Source organism: Galeopterus variegatus, unplaced genomic scaffold, assembly GCF_000696425.1.
Source record: "Galeopterus variegatus unplaced genomic scaffold, G_variegatus-3.0.2 Scaffold10149, whole genome shotgun sequence".
NCBI classification, from domain to species: Eukaryota; Metazoa; Chordata; class Mammalia; order Dermoptera; family Cynocephalidae; genus Galeopterus; species Galeopterus variegatus.
The window spans coordinates 10,598-29,931 of NW_007736260.1; the positions used below are offsets into that span (position 1 = coordinate 10,598).

At 35.0% G+C, this 19,334-nt stretch overlaps 1 protein-coding gene across 1 annotated transcript in view; it reads left to right on the plus strand.

Annotated features, from left to right (window-relative positions):
- Positions 1-822: 822 nt before the first annotated feature.
- XKR3 (XK, Kell blood group complex subunit-related family, member 3) overlaps positions 823-19,334 on the plus strand; it is a gene marked incomplete at its 3' end in the record, with an annotated part of 51,174 nt that continues 32,662 nt past the window's right edge. Inside the window, 10 exon segments of the mRNA XM_008594101.1 lie at positions 823-882; positions 885-1,126; positions 1,221-1,268; positions 10,374-10,627; positions 15,036-15,130; positions 15,132-15,471; positions 15,474-15,530; positions 15,533-15,604; positions 15,607-15,682; positions 15,727-15,796. Coding sequence (XP_008592323.1) covers positions 823-882; positions 885-1,126; positions 1,221-1,268; positions 10,374-10,627; positions 15,036-15,130; positions 15,132-15,471; positions 15,474-15,530; positions 15,533-15,604; positions 15,607-15,682; positions 15,727-15,796 — 1,314 coding nt within the window.

A 19,334-nucleotide genomic window follows, 5' to 3' on the forward strand; every position in this document is an offset into this window, starting at 1 on the left:
AAATGTTTCTGAAGATTATGTTCTGATATTTACTTGCTATCTATTGCCTTTCATTTTCCTCATTTTACATTTCATTCTCTATTCCTTCTCAAGGTGTTAGTGACTAATGTATTTCACAGTATGCTAGTATTATTTCTCTTGCAATTTGTTCAAATAGAATCTAAAATAAACTATAATTTTTTTCAAACAAAAGTTTACATCTATTTGCATTATTTTAGAAGCTCTGGATTATGTCTATTTCAATTGATACTGGACTTAATTAATAATTTTCCATAGAATTCAAACAAAGAAACAGTATTTCAAATGAAAACTCATCGAAATCTAACAATAAATGGAATTTAAAGGGCTAACTTATTGTATTCCTCTCCTTGGTCAGGAATATCTACTGGATAATTTTCTTAGCGTTAGTATGAGCAAACTCTGCTTAGATCTTGTGCTATGTTCTTAGGTTCATGTCAGTTGCAGACACTGGCTAAAAAGCACAGAAAGAAGAAAAGTCATAAGAAATGAGTAGGTTTATCATACTACCTGGTGTTAGGACTGTCATCTGGATATTAAGAAGTGGTTAGTGCCTCATAAAAGTTTGATTTTTGATTTGTTTATACCAATGATTTTTGATTGACAATATGTCAAATAAGATACTGCGATTTAATATTTCCTAAACCAGATGTAGAATTGTGTTTTGGTCAGTGATCCACATTTGACTTAACATTATCTGTGAGTGTTCAATTATACAGAATCTTGTTTTCTCCTATTTGAATTGGACAGCAAATTGTACTGGATTAACTAACAACAAGACTTTGACTTGTCAGGACCTCAAAAATGGAGACAATATTTGAAGCACCTGATGAAGAAAGCTCAGGCAGAGTTCCATCTTCCAGGAAGAAGAAATGGTCCTTGACCACAGACCCCATGTAAACTTTTCATTCAGCATTCTCTTCTTTACTGTTCTCTACTGCAGTGAGGCTGTCTCTGCTTTGTACATGTTTGAAACTTAGAAGAATGATGAAAAATTCTGGATGTCATTTACCATTGGCATCATTATTGTGGGAGCAGTTTTGGGTCAAGTTACCCTGATGTTTTTCTACAAAAGTTTGACCAGAAATAAGGCTGTCTGGCCGGCCCGGTGGCGCACTACTACAGTGTGCTACGGGCGTGACACTGAGGGTTGTGATCCGTTGCCGGACACGAAAAAAGACAAAAAGGAAAAAAGAAATAAGGTTGTCTTTCTTTTTTTGGCACACTCTGCTCTTAGAACCTATAATGAAGTAAGTAACACTAAACATTTTTCATTTGTTCACTGTTTCAAACAAGTAAGTTGAATATAAATACTAGACTAATGATTTAGAATGTAATAATCATCATTTCTGTACTGAAATGTTTCCCTTTTTAGTTTTATTTGGTTTTCATGCTTTCGAAGCTATTAGGAGTATATGATTGTCATCAGGTATGACAATGATAGGTTTGAAAAATGCAAATATAAACAAGTCAACTGTTTCATCAGTTCTTTGTATGTACTTATCACATTCTAGTCTTTATTATTTTTCTCATTCAGCTCATCAGGTATTTTAAATAGTTATGAGGAGTAAACACATAACCTTATATTAAGGGGTAAGAATGGAATGAAAATGAAAGAGAGGAGAAAATCACCTTGCAAAATAATCTCATAAAGTTTCTTTGTGAATTGAAAAGACCTAACTTCTACATTTTAAATTCTCAAGACCTCCTTGAATGTGAGCTGAAACTTGGAATATCGAAATGTAGTTAAGCCATCATTTCCAGACCACTTCTGTTATACTGATTTGCCTGAGGACTATAAATTTTGTAGGAATTTATTTGAGCCAGTTCTACTTTGTAGGTTCAAAAGTGTAGAAAAACCAATAGTGAAATACAACATCAATTAATGATTCTTTCAACGCCAAAATCTTAATCCCAGTGACAGTGTATGAAGTGATTTTGAGACATCCACTCGAGCTAATTTACGTTTGATCAGCTGTACTGCCTGAAAGAAGAGGGCTTATGCATCAAGAACAAAAAAGGAAGAATGTATTAACCATAAAATTCAACAAATAAATAAAACTCCTGACAATGTTAGAAGCAATAATCTATGATAAGTGAAAACATATATAAGTTTTTCATCCTGATCAGTATTTTCTAAATCGCTTATGATGCCTTCTCTTACAATATAAACTTTAAAATGAAAATAAAGTAATTTACAAAAATCCCTATCACTGGGAGTTACTGTATTGCCCATTTCCCAGTTTATTAGAAAATATTCTAATAAGAATATTAAAGAAATGTGACTGAATGATAGAGAAGTATTTGTTGCAAAAATATTTCCAACATGAACTTTTATTATTTTCCTCACATCCTTCACCTTTTTTTTTTTTTTTTTGTCTTTTGTCTTTTTCCGTGTCCGGCAACGGATCGCAACCCTCAGTGTTGCCCCCGTACCGGACCGGGGACCGGCAATGGGATCACAACCCTCGGCGTTGCTCCCACGCCTCGCACAGCCAGTGAGCGGGAACCGGTCTGTATGTGGGATCTGAACCCTTGGGCGGGAGCGCCGCTGCGCTTCCCAAGTGGCACACTATCCAGTGCGCCACCGGGCCAGCCCTCACATCCTTCACCTTTTTTTTTTTTTTTGTCTTTTGTCTTTTTCCGTGTCCGGCAACGGATCGCAACCCTCAGTGTTGCCCCCGTACCGGACCGGGGACCGGCAATGGGATCACAACCCTCGGCGTTGCTCCCACGCCTCGCTCAGCCAGTGAGCGGGAACCGGTCTGTATGTGGGATCTGAACCCTTGGGCGGGAGCGCCGCTGCGCTTCCCAAGTGGCACACTATCCAGTGCGCCACCGGGCCAGCCCTCACATCCTTCACCTTTAAAAAAATTAACTCATTATTCTTTTCATTATCCTTTTGTATCCTACCTCTTCTCATCATGATAGTATATCTTTTTAAACAAAAATCTCTATAGGTAAGGAAGAACAGTTGATCTTCCCCCTGTTGAAACAGGATATTTGTAATATACTTTTTGAGAATTCATACTTAAATTTACATTATGAAAATTTTAATTTATTTATTGTAACTATTATCTACTGAAAAAAAATTGAAGAAGCCCCAAATTAAGGTATGTGTGCTTATTTTTTCCCCCACATGATATGGAGAAGTCTGTTATTTGGAACTAAATATGTTGATACTAAATCTTAATTTTCTCTTGGAACCAAGCATTATTTAAGAGCCTACTTGTTTAAAAATTCCAAAGTGATTTTAAAAAGTTATTTCTGTATTAATGACAATAATGACAACATATTTATTTATTTATTTATGGAAGTTTTTACGTGTGTCTTACTTTTTGTCATTTGCTGTTATGATTCTCTAGATGTTCTCTTTTGGTAGCATACACATTTGATATGACAGGAAATGATATAATATATAAGGTAATGATTTAATTATGCAGTTATATATACAAATACTCCTCAACTTTCGATAGGTCATGTCCCAATAAATAATTTGAAATTGCATTTCATACACCTAACCTACCAAATGTCATAGCTTAACTAGCCTACCTTAAATATGCTCAGTGCACTTATATTAGCCTGCAGTTGGGCAAAATCATCTAACCCAAAGCCTATTTTATAGTAAAGTGTTGGATATCTTATGTAGTTTCTTGCACACTCTCCTGAAAGTGAAAAACAGAATGGTTGTAGGGGTACCATCATGAAGCTGAAAAATTGTAAGTTGAACCATTCCATGTGAATGATATACAAATTCACCAAATTAATTTTTTTTTAATTTTTATTTTTTTTCTTAAAAAGATGACCGGTAAGGGGATCTTAACCCTCGACTTGGTGTTGTCAGCACCACACTCAGCCAGTGAGCGAACCGGCCATCCTTTATATGGGATCTGAACCCGTGGCCTTGGCGTTATCAGCACCGCACTCTCCCGAGTGAGCCACAGGCCGGCCCCACCAAATTAATTTTTTAAAATTTATTATCAAACAATCATAAAATTTTGTTAATACTTCTTGTACATCTCTTTCATAGTATCTCTGTTACAGTTTCTATTGTGGCTTTTTGCAGACTTTTTTTTTTTTTTTTTTTTTACATATAAGGGGAACATGTTCCATGTTCATCTACTCATTAATTTTGAAAAATCTTTTCCTTCTCAGATTAGCACTATGGAGCTACATCATTGCTTTCAAAGTTTTACAATGTTTCAGTATGAATAAACTATAATTTATTTAACATTCTCTGCTGATTAACACTTATAAAGCTTTAAGATTTTTACTATCGTGAATAATAACAGTAAAGTGCTATAACATATTTGTGTGTGTTTAAATAAAAGTATGTATGAAAAATATACTGTGAATTTTGGTAGATTCTTCTAAATGCATAGAGAAGATACAGTTTACGTGCCCATAAGCAACATTTTCATTTTTTTTTTCAAACTGGATATGAAAATGTTTACAGTTTTGTTACTGTTTTAATTTTCATTAGAAAACAATTGTGGGGTTGCACATCTTTGCATATGCTTATAAACATTTGCATTTACTATTTAAATGAATTTCTTATCCTAGTCTCTTAGTTTTATCTTCGAATCTGTTATTAGAGCATTGATCTTATGTAATGTTTTGCTCTAAAAATTCTATGTAGTAAATTATGATAAAATTTTGCTATTGTTACTTCATACATTTTTATTTTACCCACTTCCATACATTTTTTATACATATGACATAAATATGATATACATATATGAATTGATCCATACATCCAAGACGTGATCTCATTACTTTACATTTTTTATTCATTGTTAATTTAATTTTAGGCAGGATAGCATTATTATTATCTGAGGTCAGCTATTATAAATGTTTCATTTAAGATAAATTGGTAAAGTATGATCTAATTAATCTTTAAATCAAAACTAGTAACTTTGTTTTACTTTCTTTCTCATTCTTCCAAACCTGTTGACTTTTAATTCAAATATTATAACAGTTTATAATTTTATTTTTTACTAATTTTGCCTAAAATTATTAAGAAACATAGTGCCAACTCAGTTATCTAGCACAAGCACAAGGACAAGAAAATAAGTTGATTAATTTCTGGCTTTTCATCTTATTTTCAAATTTTCAAGGTTCTTAGATTTGATGTATATTTCATACTAAATAAAGTTGAACATTTAACATTTACTATGATTATTAAAATTTTAGGGCTTATTTCTACTGTTTTACTTTTGGATTTCTCTATCTCTTTAATACATTTTTTTTTTCCTTTTTGTCTTTTTTCGTGACCGGCAACGGACCGCAACCCTCAGTGTCGCGCCTGTACCGGACCGGTACCGGACCGGGACCAGCAATGGGATCGCAACCCTCGGCGCTGCCCCCGCTCCTCGCTCAGCCAGTGAGCGGCCGGTCCGCATGCGGGATCCGAACCCTCGGCGGAAGCGCCACCACGCTCCCAAGCGGAGCACTGTAGCAGTGCGCCACCGGGCCGGCCTTTTAATACATGTTTTTAATTATTTTTTCTTACATTAATTAAATTGATAAGTTTATTTATTTCTTATTTTTTGAAGTAGAAGAAAATATTTACTGGTTTGGAATTTAAACTTTCTATTTTACTTAAGGAGGTGTAGATACCCTTACAATTTTACAATAATATAATGTGGCTAATTATGAACAGTATTTTTAATAATTAAAGAAAAATATCTTAGTTTCTTTTACAAATGGTTTAAAAAACTTAAAACCTTTAATTGTATGTATATAAAACAGCCTTAAGATTTAATTTGTGTACCACTCATTACACCCAGTTAATATTTTTTGTAAATTTACAGAGCTGAGAATTCATCACTACGGTAAATTTTGGAACGTTTGCATTAACCCCAAAAGAACCCTACTCTCCTTAGCTGTCAAGCCTTATGCCTAGGCAACTACTAATATGGTTTCTGTTTCTAGAAATCTGCCTATTCTAGACATTTATATAAATTTTTGATCCTTACTACTGACTTCTTTCACGTTGCCTAATGATTTTAAGATTCATGAACATTGTAGCATGTATCAGTATTTTATTTCTTATGGCTGGATAGTATTCCAATTGTATAAATTACTTTATTTTATCCATTTATTTGTTGATGGTACTTGGATAGTTTCTACTTTTTAACTATTATGACTAATATTGCTATGAACATTTCATGCAATTTTTCATGTGAGCATACATTTTACTTGCTCTTGGCTCTATATACCTAAGAATTGTTAAGTCATATAGTAACTATGTTTAACCATTAGAGAAACTGTCAGACTGTTTTCCAAAGTGTACAGCTGTTTAAATTTCCACCACCAATGTATGAGAGTTCTAAATTCTTCATTCTTCCCACCTTGTCTTTTTTTATAGTAGACCCTTGTGGATATGAAATCAAATCTCATTGTGACTTTGATACGTATTTCCCCTTTGAATAGTCCTGACACCCTTATAGAAAATCAAATGACCATAAATGTGAGGCTTTATTTTGGACTGTCAATTCTATTCCATTGATCTATATGTCTATCCTTATGCCACTACCACACAACTTGATTAATATATCTTTGTAATAAGTTTTGAAGTAGGAAGTATGAATTAAGTTTATTTTTATTTATCTTTTTTGAGATTGTTTTGGGCACTGGAGTCCAGTTTTGTACAGTGAATGTTAGATGAATTTTAGGATCAGTTGTCCATTGATCACTCGTTAACTACTACGAAAAAAAAAACCCCCAAATCCCCCAAAAACAGGCAACTGGGATTTTGATAGGGAAATTTGTAGATCAGTTGGGGGGTATTGATGTTGTGTCTGCAACTTTGTTGAACTCATTTATTAGCTCTAGTGGATTTTTTTTGTGTGAATTTGTTAAGCTATTCCATGTACAAAGAAATGTTATCTTGAATACAGATAGTTTTACCTCTTCCTTTCCAATTTGTATATTTTTATTTTCCTTCCCTTCACCTTAGCCACTACTTACCTTGGTTGGAGCCTCCAGCTCCATGTTGAATAAAAGTGGTAAGAGCATACACATTGATATAACGGGGAAAGTTTCCAATCTTTTACCATTAAATATCCTGTTAGCTTTGGCTTTTTTATAGATGCCCTTTGTCTGATTGAGAAACTCATGTCCTATTTCTTGTTTGTCATGTGTTTTTATCCTGAAATGCATTGGATTTTGTAAAATATTTTTTCTGCTCTGTTGAGATGATTGCGTGGTTTTTGTCTTTTATTCTACTAATATGTTACATTACATTGATTTTTGTATGTGGAATCTGTCTTGTTCCTGGAATTGATCCTAGTTGATTATTGTAGGTAGTCCTTTTTAATATTTTTCTAGATTTGATTTGCTAGTACTCTGTAGAGGATTTCTGATCTCTGCTCATAAAGGATATTGGTCTGCAGTTTTATTTTCTTGTAACATTTTTCTGGTTTTGGAATGCTATCGCATTTAATAGATGTGTGTGTGTCCGTGTGTGTGTGTATTTTTTTTTTTCCTGGCTTACCAGTATGGAGTTCCTAACTCTTGACCTTAGTGTTACCAGCAACATACTCTCCCAAATGAGCAGAGGTCAGACCTGCTATCAATATTACATAGATTGTATTCATGTCTTAACACAAAAGGGCAAAATAAATTTATAAACCCTTAATAGTTTCTAAATTCTTGTGTACTGCAATTAAGAGTGGAAAATTGTAGCTTAATTGTCAGCTGAGGACACCACAACCTAATATTAATTTGGAAGTCTCCAATTAATGTATGTTTAAAGTTTAATATTCTGTTCAAGTTCTATGCAAGTTTTTAGAAAGTTGTATTTTCATGGCCACCTTTTTAACTTGTGACTGTTACATTTATGTAAAAGTTTCTTCTTTCATGTCTTTTCTTAATGACAAAAAAAAGGGGGGGGGAAGATGAAGAAAAAATAAATTCCTCAAGTATCACCTTTGGTGTTAGCTGATTTGATGAATGTTTAGAAAGATGGAGATAATTTACATGAATTATCAGGTAGGATTAAATAGTAGACAGCCTAGTTTTTCAAAGTTTTCAGACATCTCTTTAGCTTCCTTTACCCCTTATCTTCTTTTTTGTTTTGAAGGTAAAAATTCAACCAAATAAATTTCTTACATTTTCATATGCATGTTTTCTTTTTATAGCCTCTAGAAACAAATTCAGACTCAGAGCCTCTCTTTATATTTCTGAAGATGTGGATGAATGTATAAAATTTTTATTCTCAAAAACTTGATAAAAGTACTTAGATAAGATAATGGAAGATGGAGACAGAGGAAAGTGATACTTTTATATTGTCAGAAGCAAAATAACATAGAAGAAACATATGATACCATGTACTTAAAGGACAAAAGTATCCAAAATGTATAACTATAGGATCTTATTTAACTTGTCAAATATTTGATGATTACTAAGGAAAAGCTAGTTAATATAATATAATGAAATTATGTTAGCCCTTTGGTTTATATGGTAAGAGAGAGGTATAACAATAGAAGAATACAGAGGAGGCTTCTACAATACTGAAAATAGTCTCTTTTTTGAAGGTAAGTGATATTCATTACATTATTCTTTATATATTTTTGATATATTTTCTTTCATTGATAACTGCAGTTGGGTTATTATGACAGAAAATGAGCTCTAAAGCCTAAGACACCTTTGAAATTAGTTGAGATAATGTTTCCAATGGTCAATTATTGTCTTCTAGATTTATGTTGTATTTGTACAGTTTTTCATGTTATTAGGTTTATAGAAGTTTAGAAATCATAAGATTTTCTGAAGAAATTAAAACACTATTCTGCACAGATTTCCTTTATTTCTGATAGTATTTTGTTATGCCTTAAAAATGCTAACAGCTTTTCCTTGCATTTGTTTTATGAGGATTTTGTTTTTGCTTTTTGTTTGCCTTCATTCTTTGTTCTTATGCTTTAGTTCTAACTCTTGTAAAAAATATAAAAGTGAAAATCTATATCTAAATTATGATAAATTTAGTTTATTTGTACTCATTGGATTATTTTAAAACATGTAGTTGTCTTTTGTTTATTGCAGATACCTTTTCTGATTGGGATATAGAGGACTTCTTAATCTTGAATTCTGATTAGAAGTGTAAGCTTTCTCACTGTTTTCTTAAGCTCATATTTCCCATCTCTTTCTCTCTGAAGTACGTTTTTTATAATTTTATGAAATTTATCTTCCAGTTATCTAATTACCTTGAAACTATTTAATCCACCCAATGATTTAATTTTTTTTAACTATTATATATTGTTTTCTGGTAGTTCTCTGGGTTCTTTTAAAAATTTGTTCAGCATTGAGAAGTTTTCTTTTTCATACTTCTGAACTGCTCATTTACTTCTTTAACAATATTAAATATACTTATTTTTCAGTTTTTGATAAGTATATAAAGTATTTTGGGGTTGTCATTATGCTTCTCATGATATCTTGTTTTTATTTGTGTTTCATGATATTTTTATGAGGATCTGCATATTTGCCATAGAATTTTTTTTTTCCTTTTTGTCTTTTTTCATGACCGGTATCGGGATCGCAACCCTAGGTGTCGCACCCGCACCGCGCTCAACCAGTGAGCGGACCGGTCTCTATATGGGATCCGAACCCTCGGCAGGAGCGTCGCTGCACTCCCAAGTGCTGCACTCTACTGAGTGCGCCACAGGGCTGGCCCAACCATAGAATTTTAATTGTGGAAATTCTTTGAGAATATTTTGAAGTTAAATACTACCAGAGAGTATTCGTATTGGCTTTTGTGCCTGGCCTGGCACAATTTGAGGGTTTTTATTTGTTTGTTTGTGGCTAGCTGGTACATAAATTTTAATTTAATTTTTTTAAGCCACATTGAATGGCAAATGAGTTATAGCCCGTTAATAGAAAAAGCAATAAGCCAAACTATGTTATAATGGTAATTTTGAGCCCTTTGAAAGCAGTTAATTTGAGGTAGATTTACATCATGGAAAACATCTAAAAATACTGACAAGAAAATAGAACGATATGTAGAATTATTTTTTTGTAGACAAATAACGTGTAAGAATATAAATGCATGGGAAAAGACTGGAATATTATACATCAAACTGAAAATAACTAGTGACTATGAATGGAGGGATCTTTGCTTTTTAATCTATTTGACTTTTTACAAGAATATACTTACATAATATTTTTGTTATTAAAATGAGAGATATAGAACTAGAGAGCAAATGGTAAGATGGCAAGCTACATAATAGGTAATTAAGTTAGTGTTTCTTATATTTAATAATATAATTTTAAAAGTAGAGATTCATCTAATAACTTTTCAAATATTTCTATACATCTATTGGCAAGGAATGTTAATCTTGAATGTTACTTCTTTCTAACAGGTGTTTGCAGATCATTCTAAATTATCATAAAGTTGTTGAAAAAACTTAACAGGACAAGGTAGAGACTCACGTTTGCATCCAAAGGATAAAGATGATGCTGAAAAGGGAGATTGTTCTCTCAGTCTATGGTACTTTTATGTACTACAAGGCTTTCGAGTGCATGCCAGTGATCCAGGCCTTTCTTGGTTCTGTTCCACAATTTGTTTTTCAGCTATGTATCACTCTCATTATAAGAGAAGGACTTTTGGGTAGAGGTAAGTTGGGTTATTTGATGCTGAGAGCCAGTTCTACACATGCAGGAAGGGTAAAATAAGGTAATAATACACACTGGGAAGTTTAAGTACTTATTCTTAAGTCATGATTGTACTAAATTTTTGTAAGATTGATTTTCCATGAATTTCTTTGTTGAGTAGATTATAAATAGATGATGCTGGCACCTACAGAAAATTACTGTGAATGAAAGTTAACATAAATTGATTTTATTGATGGGGTTAAATTAAACTTGATATATTTTAGATGTCAAGTGGAGGAATAATAAGTTTTCATTTCAAACATTGTTTTATTATAGTCTATTTTTAAAAAACAGTATACTTCTTTTTTTTTTTTTTTTTTTTTTTTTTTTTTTTGGCAATGGGATCGCAACCCTCGGTGTTGCGCCCGCACCTCGCTCAGCCAGTGAGCAGCCGGTCTGTATGTGGGATCTGAACCCTCGGTGGGAGCGCCGCCGCACTCCCAAGCGGCGCACTGTAGCAGTGCACCACTGGGCTGGCCCTATTTCTGTTTTAATAGAGGAAGCTGTAGCTATTTAAAAACTGGTATTTTAATTATTTCAGTGGACATTTTTATTTACCAGCCTGTTATATAATTTCCCTCTGTTTACTAATTTTTCTATTCTAACTACTCCCTCTACTCACTCAATGACTTTTTTTGTAATAGTTCCTCAACTTTTCTTTTTTTTTTTTTTTGTCTTTTTTGTCTTTTTCCGTATCCGGCAACGGATTGCAACCCTCAGTGTTGCCCCTGTACCGGACCGGGGACCAGCAACGGGATTGCAACCCTCGGTGTTGCTCCCGCGCCTCGCTCAGCCAGTGAGCGGGAACCGGTCTGTATGTGGGATCCGAACCCTCGGGCGGGAGCGCCGCCGCGCTTCCCAAGCGGCGCATTTATACAGTGCGCCACCGGGCCGGCCCAAAAACAGTATACTTCTAATAATTAAAGTAGAAACTATGAAAGAAAAAGTTGGAATGTGCATATGATTCTCAAATTTTGTAAAAGCCACTAAGCAAATAGTTGTGTGTCGTGATTGCAATTGTAGTTCACATAAATGTATAGATGTATAAAATAAAATAGAGCCACACAAATGCATTGAGCCAATGTCAATTTCCTATACTTATGTTGTACTGCAATTATGTGAGCTTATGTAAGATGCAACCTAAGAGAGAAAATACATAAGATGTTATGAAGGACATTTCTGTACTCTCTTTGTATCTTTCTACAAATCTCTCATTATTTCAAATAAAAAGATTTTTAAAAGTCACCAGGAATGTATACATTTAGATATATATCTAATACTTTAGCTAGCTAGATGAAGAAGAGGAGTAATGATTGAACTTGACAATGACTGGCTAAATAGATAGATGTTGATTAGCCTTGTAGATAAAATGAAAATTTTCCATTTAGAGGCAAATGCTAATTCCAATTAACACTTAAAAGCAATCGTTTCTCATATTTCAAAACTGATTAATACAAACATGAATTTTTTTGTAAAAAAGTAGAACCTATAGTACATTATTATAAAGATATAATTTGCCATCTTAGATGTCATTTGAAATTATCTGTAACTATAAGGGAAATCCCTTTAAAATAATAACTGCATTTTTTTTGAAAGTTGCTATTAGCATTTATCTGGAAAACAAAATAAAAAGGAAGAGCTACATACAGTTTGGAAACTATAACAACAACGATAGACTATCTATTGTACATAAAGTCTATTATTAGGATAAAAAGTTGTTTGTCAGAGAAATAAGTACTTGACAACTGAACATAGAAACTGAATTAAAACCATTTATATATACATTCTCAAATATCCTCAATCATTTTATTATATGTAACTTTCTGCAGTGAAACAAATGATGGCTAAATCAACCTAAAGCTATGCAGCTACTATGAGGGATGACATCAGTATTTATTTCTTAGAATGGGATGATCTCTAGTGGGAAAAACTGTTCATGAAAATGTAAAATATGTAGAGTAAATGTATGTAAAGTAAGTTTACATGTGTGAAATTCATATGTGAAATTTGTCCTCTGGTTTTATTTTTTATGTTATTCTTTTTTGTGCTTTTTTTTTTAAAATCAATTTTACTTTTAAAGTTATACTAGCTCCATGGTATTAGAAGCAGGGTAATTGTACGAACAGAATCCATAGACTGCATTTGTGTGCTCACTTGTCTTCTTATCAACTAAACAATTTTTTTGGAGAGTTTCTTAATTCATTGTTTCCTTATCTGTAAACTTATAATATATAGATACATTTTTATAATTTTTGAAAATTATATGAGCTTAATACATTTTAAGTGCTTAAAAAATTATAAAGCTCATGACAGGACATAATATATATTCATATTTGTTCTTGTTGTTTTTAATATAGTTAAATGTTAGGGAGATATACTCTGGTTTGGTATAATTCCCCAAGTGATGATTTATAATTAGAGGTAGAACTTTTATTTTATTATTTTTTTAAATAAATTTTAAAAATTTTAAATTTTTTGAGACAGTTGACTCATTCTTTGAATTAATTTTAATATTTACACATATTTCTTAAAATCAAACATTCAGCTAGATAAGAATTTGTGTAAAATTTTACTTACTGTTAAATAAACTTGAATATTCCCTATTGATCTTTAGTTGATTTCCTTTTTTTATTTTTAAAGTTTTGTATTAGAAGTATCTAACTTCTTTCTTATTATAGTTTAAAATTTATATCCATAATTAGTTTTAAATTTATTAATATCTACTTTTTTTTTTTTTTTTGTCTTTTTCCGTGTCTGGCAACAGATCGCAACCCTCAGTGTTGCCCCCGTACCGGACCGGGATCGGCAACGGGATTGCAACCCTTGGTGCTGCTCCTGTGCCTTGCTCAGCCAGTGAGCGGGAACCGGTCTGTATGTGGGATCCGAACCCTCGGGCAGGAGCGCCGCCGCGCTTCCCAAGCGGCGCACTATCCAGTGCGCCACCGGGCCGGCCCTTAATATCTACTTTTTATTTATTAATTTATTTCTTCTATTCTGGAATTTTATCTTATTTAATTTTACTTTATAAAATTGAATTCTTAGGTCATTTATTTTTAAATAATCTTGTTTTCTCATAAATTAAGATAAGGATGTCAATGGTTTTAAGAGTTTCACTTTAAATATTTCTCAAATGTAAATGGAGTCTTGTGATTCATTTTCTAAAGGGTGTGCAATTTCAATTTTGATACCCTCATTTTAATTTATATGAGGAATGACTACCACTTGTTCTCTCTCATTTTGTATTCTGGTTTAATGCAATTATGAAGAATTTTCTTTTATTTTTAACATTACACATGTATATTAAAAAGAATTTCCAAACTTCTTTCAAATAAATGTAGTCTGAAATTATTTAAACATACAATTTAATTACTTTTATATCCTTACTTTTCTTAATTTTCTTTATTTCATGTGCTTATCTGTCTAATTTAAGGGAGAACAGTATTGAAATAAAATGATCTTTGTTTATAAAAAGAAATTCATTTCTTATAATATTTATGAAAATAAATCTATCTTAATTTCTGGAATTTCTTATTCCCCTTGTTGTAAAATACCTTTTATCCTACCACTGAGGAAATCTGTCAGCTCCATTTTTAGGATTTATTTCAGAGAAATAAAAAATAATAAAAAAAAAATTGTAAGTATTTATTTTTTAACTCCACATCTAATTTTTCTAGTGTAAACCACATTCCATATTGTATTAGCCTTCTGCTTTTTATTCTAGTCTTCTCCTAAGCTTTCTATAAAGAACAAAGTTATCTTTTTATTCAGACAATTTAATTTTTTTTTTAATGTGACCAGTAAGGGGATCGCAACCCTTGGTGTTATGTCACCCACACTGCACTCAGCCAGTGAGTGCACCGGTCATCCCTATATAGGATCCGAACCTGTGGCAGAACGCTGCTGCACTCCCAGCGCTGCACTCTCCTGAGTGTACCATGGGATTGGACCGATAATTTAATTATTTTAAAGCTTAAGCTTCTTCCTGTGTCCTGTCACACTTTATGCTATGAGATGTGAATCTATGTCTTCAATTGCTTTTTTTTAATCAGCAAAACTGAGACAAACTCTCTCTCCAAATTCATCTCTGCCTTCTTCCCTTTGAGTGGATGTGTATATATGTATAAAGGTATGTATGTGTCTATTTATTATCTATTTTTCCCAGGTGGAATATATGTTTTACATGAATGTATTTACTATGTCCCTGATTCCAAAGATTAATAAGTTCTTATTTCTTGAGTAAATGATTTTCAAATAAAAAAGGAGGTGGGTAGGGAGGGGTATACCATAAAATGACAGCTTTAGAGAACAAATAAAGTATTGTTACCACTTATCGAAGCTATTCACTAATATTTTTATGTTATTCTTAATAGCATTGCTGATGACATTTTCCCTAATATCAGTTACTTATGGGGCCATATACAGCTATATACTGACCACCAAAATCAAATATGACAATACTAACATTAAGTAAAGTACAGCCAGTAGAATTCATCTGCATCATGATATGCTGTTGCTTGGAGATTACCTCCCGTGTTGTGGCTCTGGTACTTTTTACCACATCTCTGAAAATGAAGAGCCTACCATTTTTATTAATCATATTTTCTGTATCATGGTTGGCATCATGGCTGGAGTTTTGGAGAAGTTGAGCTCATGTCCGTAGCAACACTAAAAACTAATTCAATTCCATTGGGTATGTGCTGATGCTTATCTTGATCACTTTAGTGTATGCTGCCATCAGCTTCTCCTGCTGGTCGGCAGTGAAACTGCAGTTGTCAAGTGAGGAAATAATTGACAACAGGCAGAAGTGGGTAGAACACTATACTACAGCTTTCGGTTTTTAGAAAATGTGATAGTAATATTGGTATTTAGTTTTTTGGTGGGAATACTTCTTTATTGAATTGTTGTGACTCATTCATTGCCATGCAACTCATTATGACCTACCTGGATTTATGTTCTTCTTCTATCAATATTTGCACCCAGACAAAACTTACCCAAACATACTGAAAATCATCCTGAGGCTATGTGATATTATGAAAACATCTAGAGAAAAGTCAATTAAAGGAATAAATGTAAACATATGAGAGTTTATTATTACTCAGGGAATAGGATTAGGTATTTTTCATTTAAGAAAGTACATGTTATTCATTATATTTAAAAAAATGACCTTTACAGAAAAATGAGCAAAATTGCAAAAATTTACTTTATTAAGATACTCTTAATATAAGAGAAATTAAATGTTTATTTTACACACAGTGAAAGCTTGGAAGCAGCTGCTAATAAAATTGGTTTTTCTCCTGTGAATGCAGAATACTTCAAACTCTATCACTAATTTCAAATAAATAACTTCTAATTTTTGTTTTCTCAACTCAAGTTACAGAATTATTTGTTCGTTTTTTTTGTTTGTTTGTTTTGTTTTTTAAAGGTGCTTCTTGGTCCCCAAACTGAGCAGGAGAAATAACCATAATCCATTTTTCACGTAGTACACCTTCAGTATCCATGTATTTAATTTAACCAATAATATTTGTAATCTAGAACATAAATTATCTGTGAACATTCGACATTCAAAAAGAGTATTGCCACAGGTGTCTGATGAATTTTGGAAGTGACTGGTGCCATTGTGCACACAATAAGCACAAAATAGACACTGGCCATGTCTTCCACTCCAGCAACAAGCCCCTCCCCCTTGCCTTTACAAGAAGCCTAGTGACTTAAACAGAAACACTTTTTGCTTCCACAGGATGCAGTATCCACCCCAATCCCCATTAGCATAATGCCCCTCCTTGATTGTATCAGTCCATATAAGCTCTCCCACCCCCAACATCTAGTGCTGTCTTCCATTTTGAAGGCAGCCCCAGGCTGCCTTCCACTTTGAGCACAGCTTGGCAGATTCTTTTCCCTTAATAAAGCTTGAATGTTACTGGTGTCTCAACTCACTTTCTCTCATTATGATGCTCAAAACTGGAAAGGGTCTTGGCCAGACCTTCAGACAATCCTCTCTCTCTTGGGTTGATTGGCTGCCTCCTGGCAACCCTTCTTGGACCTCCTGAAACTGTGTGCCTCTGGGACTCTCTACTGTTGCTGTTTCAGACCAACATATCGAGCGCCAGCCTCAATTCAGGGTGAGTCAATGGGTCTGTCCTGCCTCCACAAGTTCCCCCCACAACTCTCTATGACTCTGTTCTCTATGAAGCCCAGGCTCCTGGCCAAGGGAACTTTTCTCATGCCCCCCAGCTATGAAGGATGCTTCATTAGCAGGTCATGGCTTTTTTCTCGAAAAGAAGATGCACACCAAGGATGAGACTCCTTGGCAGCATTCTTCTACCAGGACTGCCTGCAGCATTCTTCTACCAGGACTGCCAACACCCTTTCTTACCCTCTACACAGGATACTCACAATCCAAACAACCAAGCTCTATGCCCTTGGGCTGTCTCCTGACCAATTTCTTGGCCTTCAGGAAGACATTAAACCTAAATGTCTCATTTTCTACTGTACTCCACGCTCTATGCCTCTGGACTGTCTCCTGGCCAATTTCTCGGCCTTCAGGGAGAAATCAAAACTCAAACACTTCTTTACAATGGATCCCAATGGCCACAAGATGGCATTCTTAATTTAGATACTCACTGAGGGGGCAAGACAGAGAGATTCCTCTTGTTCAGGCCATCTCCTATCTCTGAACGTTTTCTTCTCTCTGTGAAAACTGTCCTTTGTCTCAAATCCTCCTAGCTCATGCTTGACCTACCCTTCCAGACTTGGACCAATCCTCTGATCTGTCAGACTACTCCGCTACCCATACAGGCCACCTCAACTACCTCTGTATGCTCCAAATCCTTCACCAACCCCTCCACATTTCCCTCTGTTCCCTCTACCTGGTCTCAAGAAGCTCATCCTCAACCTTCTCCCCCTTTGTCAAGTAACAACCCCGTCTCAGCTCTGGCTTTTTATAACCTTTCTGTGAAGTGGCTGGGATGGAAGGAATTGTCCAAGTCCACATACAAGGAGCAGGTCTGGATGTAAGCTCAGGTACATGCTGAAAATAATACGTGGCCTGTGTGAGCTGTTGCTTTTCCTTTCATGTCCCCAAATTGGGACTACCAGGCCAGTCACAGGGATTGGGATCTCTGGGATAATATGATCACACACCTACTTCACAGCCTCCAAAAGGCTACTCACAAGTCAGTCTATTATAACAAGCTTAGAGAAATCACACAGAGATCCACTGAAAAATCCAGCAAGTTCCTAACCCACCTCTCTGAGGCTTTACATGAATACACAAGTATAGACCCAAACTCCCCTGCAGGCATGGCCCTCTTCCACTTTCATTTCATTACCCAGTCAGCCCCCGATATTTGAAAAAATCTATAAAAGAGATCAGGCCAAATACCAGCTTCTGGCTAATGCCATCCATGGCTCACATACTCCAAAGCTGGCTGCCTCTAGGGAAAAGCTGATATTTGAAAAAACTAAAAGGCCAAATACCACCTCCTGGCTAATGCCATCCATGGCTCACATTCTCCAAAGCCAGCTGCCTCTAGGTAGAAGCCACCCAAGAACTGTTTCAAATGCAGTCAACTGGGCCACTCAGCATGGCCCTGTTGTAATTTCAGGCCCCATACTGGGCCCTGTCATCATTGCACATGGCCTGGTCACTATGGGATTGTGCCACTCACCAGAGAGGGAGTGTCCCAGTCCCCAACCCACAGCCTTTGGCTTCATAGCCATCCCTACCAGAGCTTCTCATCTTTGCCCAAGAGAAGGACTGATGATGCCCAGGGACAAGGCCCCCAAGGAGATCACCACACGTGAGCCTAGGGTAACTTGCCTCCTAGCAGGTAAGCTGATCTCTTTTGTCAGGGGCCACTTACTCTACCCTTCCTGAATATGCAGGACCAACAACCCATCCTCTATCACAATAGTAGGGGTCATGGGATCAGAATATTTCCCACAGATCACCCAAACCCTTTCCTGCACCCTACATCACACCCAATTCACACACAAATTTTTAATAATGCCTCAATGTGCAAACGCCTTACCATCCGGGACACTCTTTTCAAATTCAAAGCTACTCTTACCCTAAACACTTTAACTCCAGCTACAATACTCCTCTTACAGGCCACACCCAGACCTGGGCCCTGAGGCTTCGACCTTCCCCCATCCCACTCAGAAAAGGTTAATCCTGTAGGAGACACTTCACCCTCCACTGCTATGCTATTCCCCTATCCTTGTTAAGTTATGGAACCCCTTTTTGTACCGTAGTGCCCCACAATACCCCATCACTAACAAGCACTCAATAGGCTTAAAATCCATAACACACAAACTCCTTTCTTCTCATCTCTTACAGCCTACCCACTCGCCTTTCAATACACCCATCCTTCTGGTTATAAAGCCTAATGGCTCATACCATTTAGTATAGTACTAATCCTGACACACACCATTCCCCAAAACTCCCCTGGTCAGTACCACCTCAGGGGTTTTGTGATAGACCCCACTTCTTCATCCAGGCCTTAGCTCAAGAATCATCTTAACCCCCTCCAGCCTCTAGCTCTTTAATACAGTATGTGTGACCTCCTCCTTTGTAGCCCATCCTATGAGGATTCACAGGCCCACACTATTGCTCTCCTTAATTTCCTGGCTTCCAGGGGATATTGAGTGTCCCTCAGCAAGGCACAAAT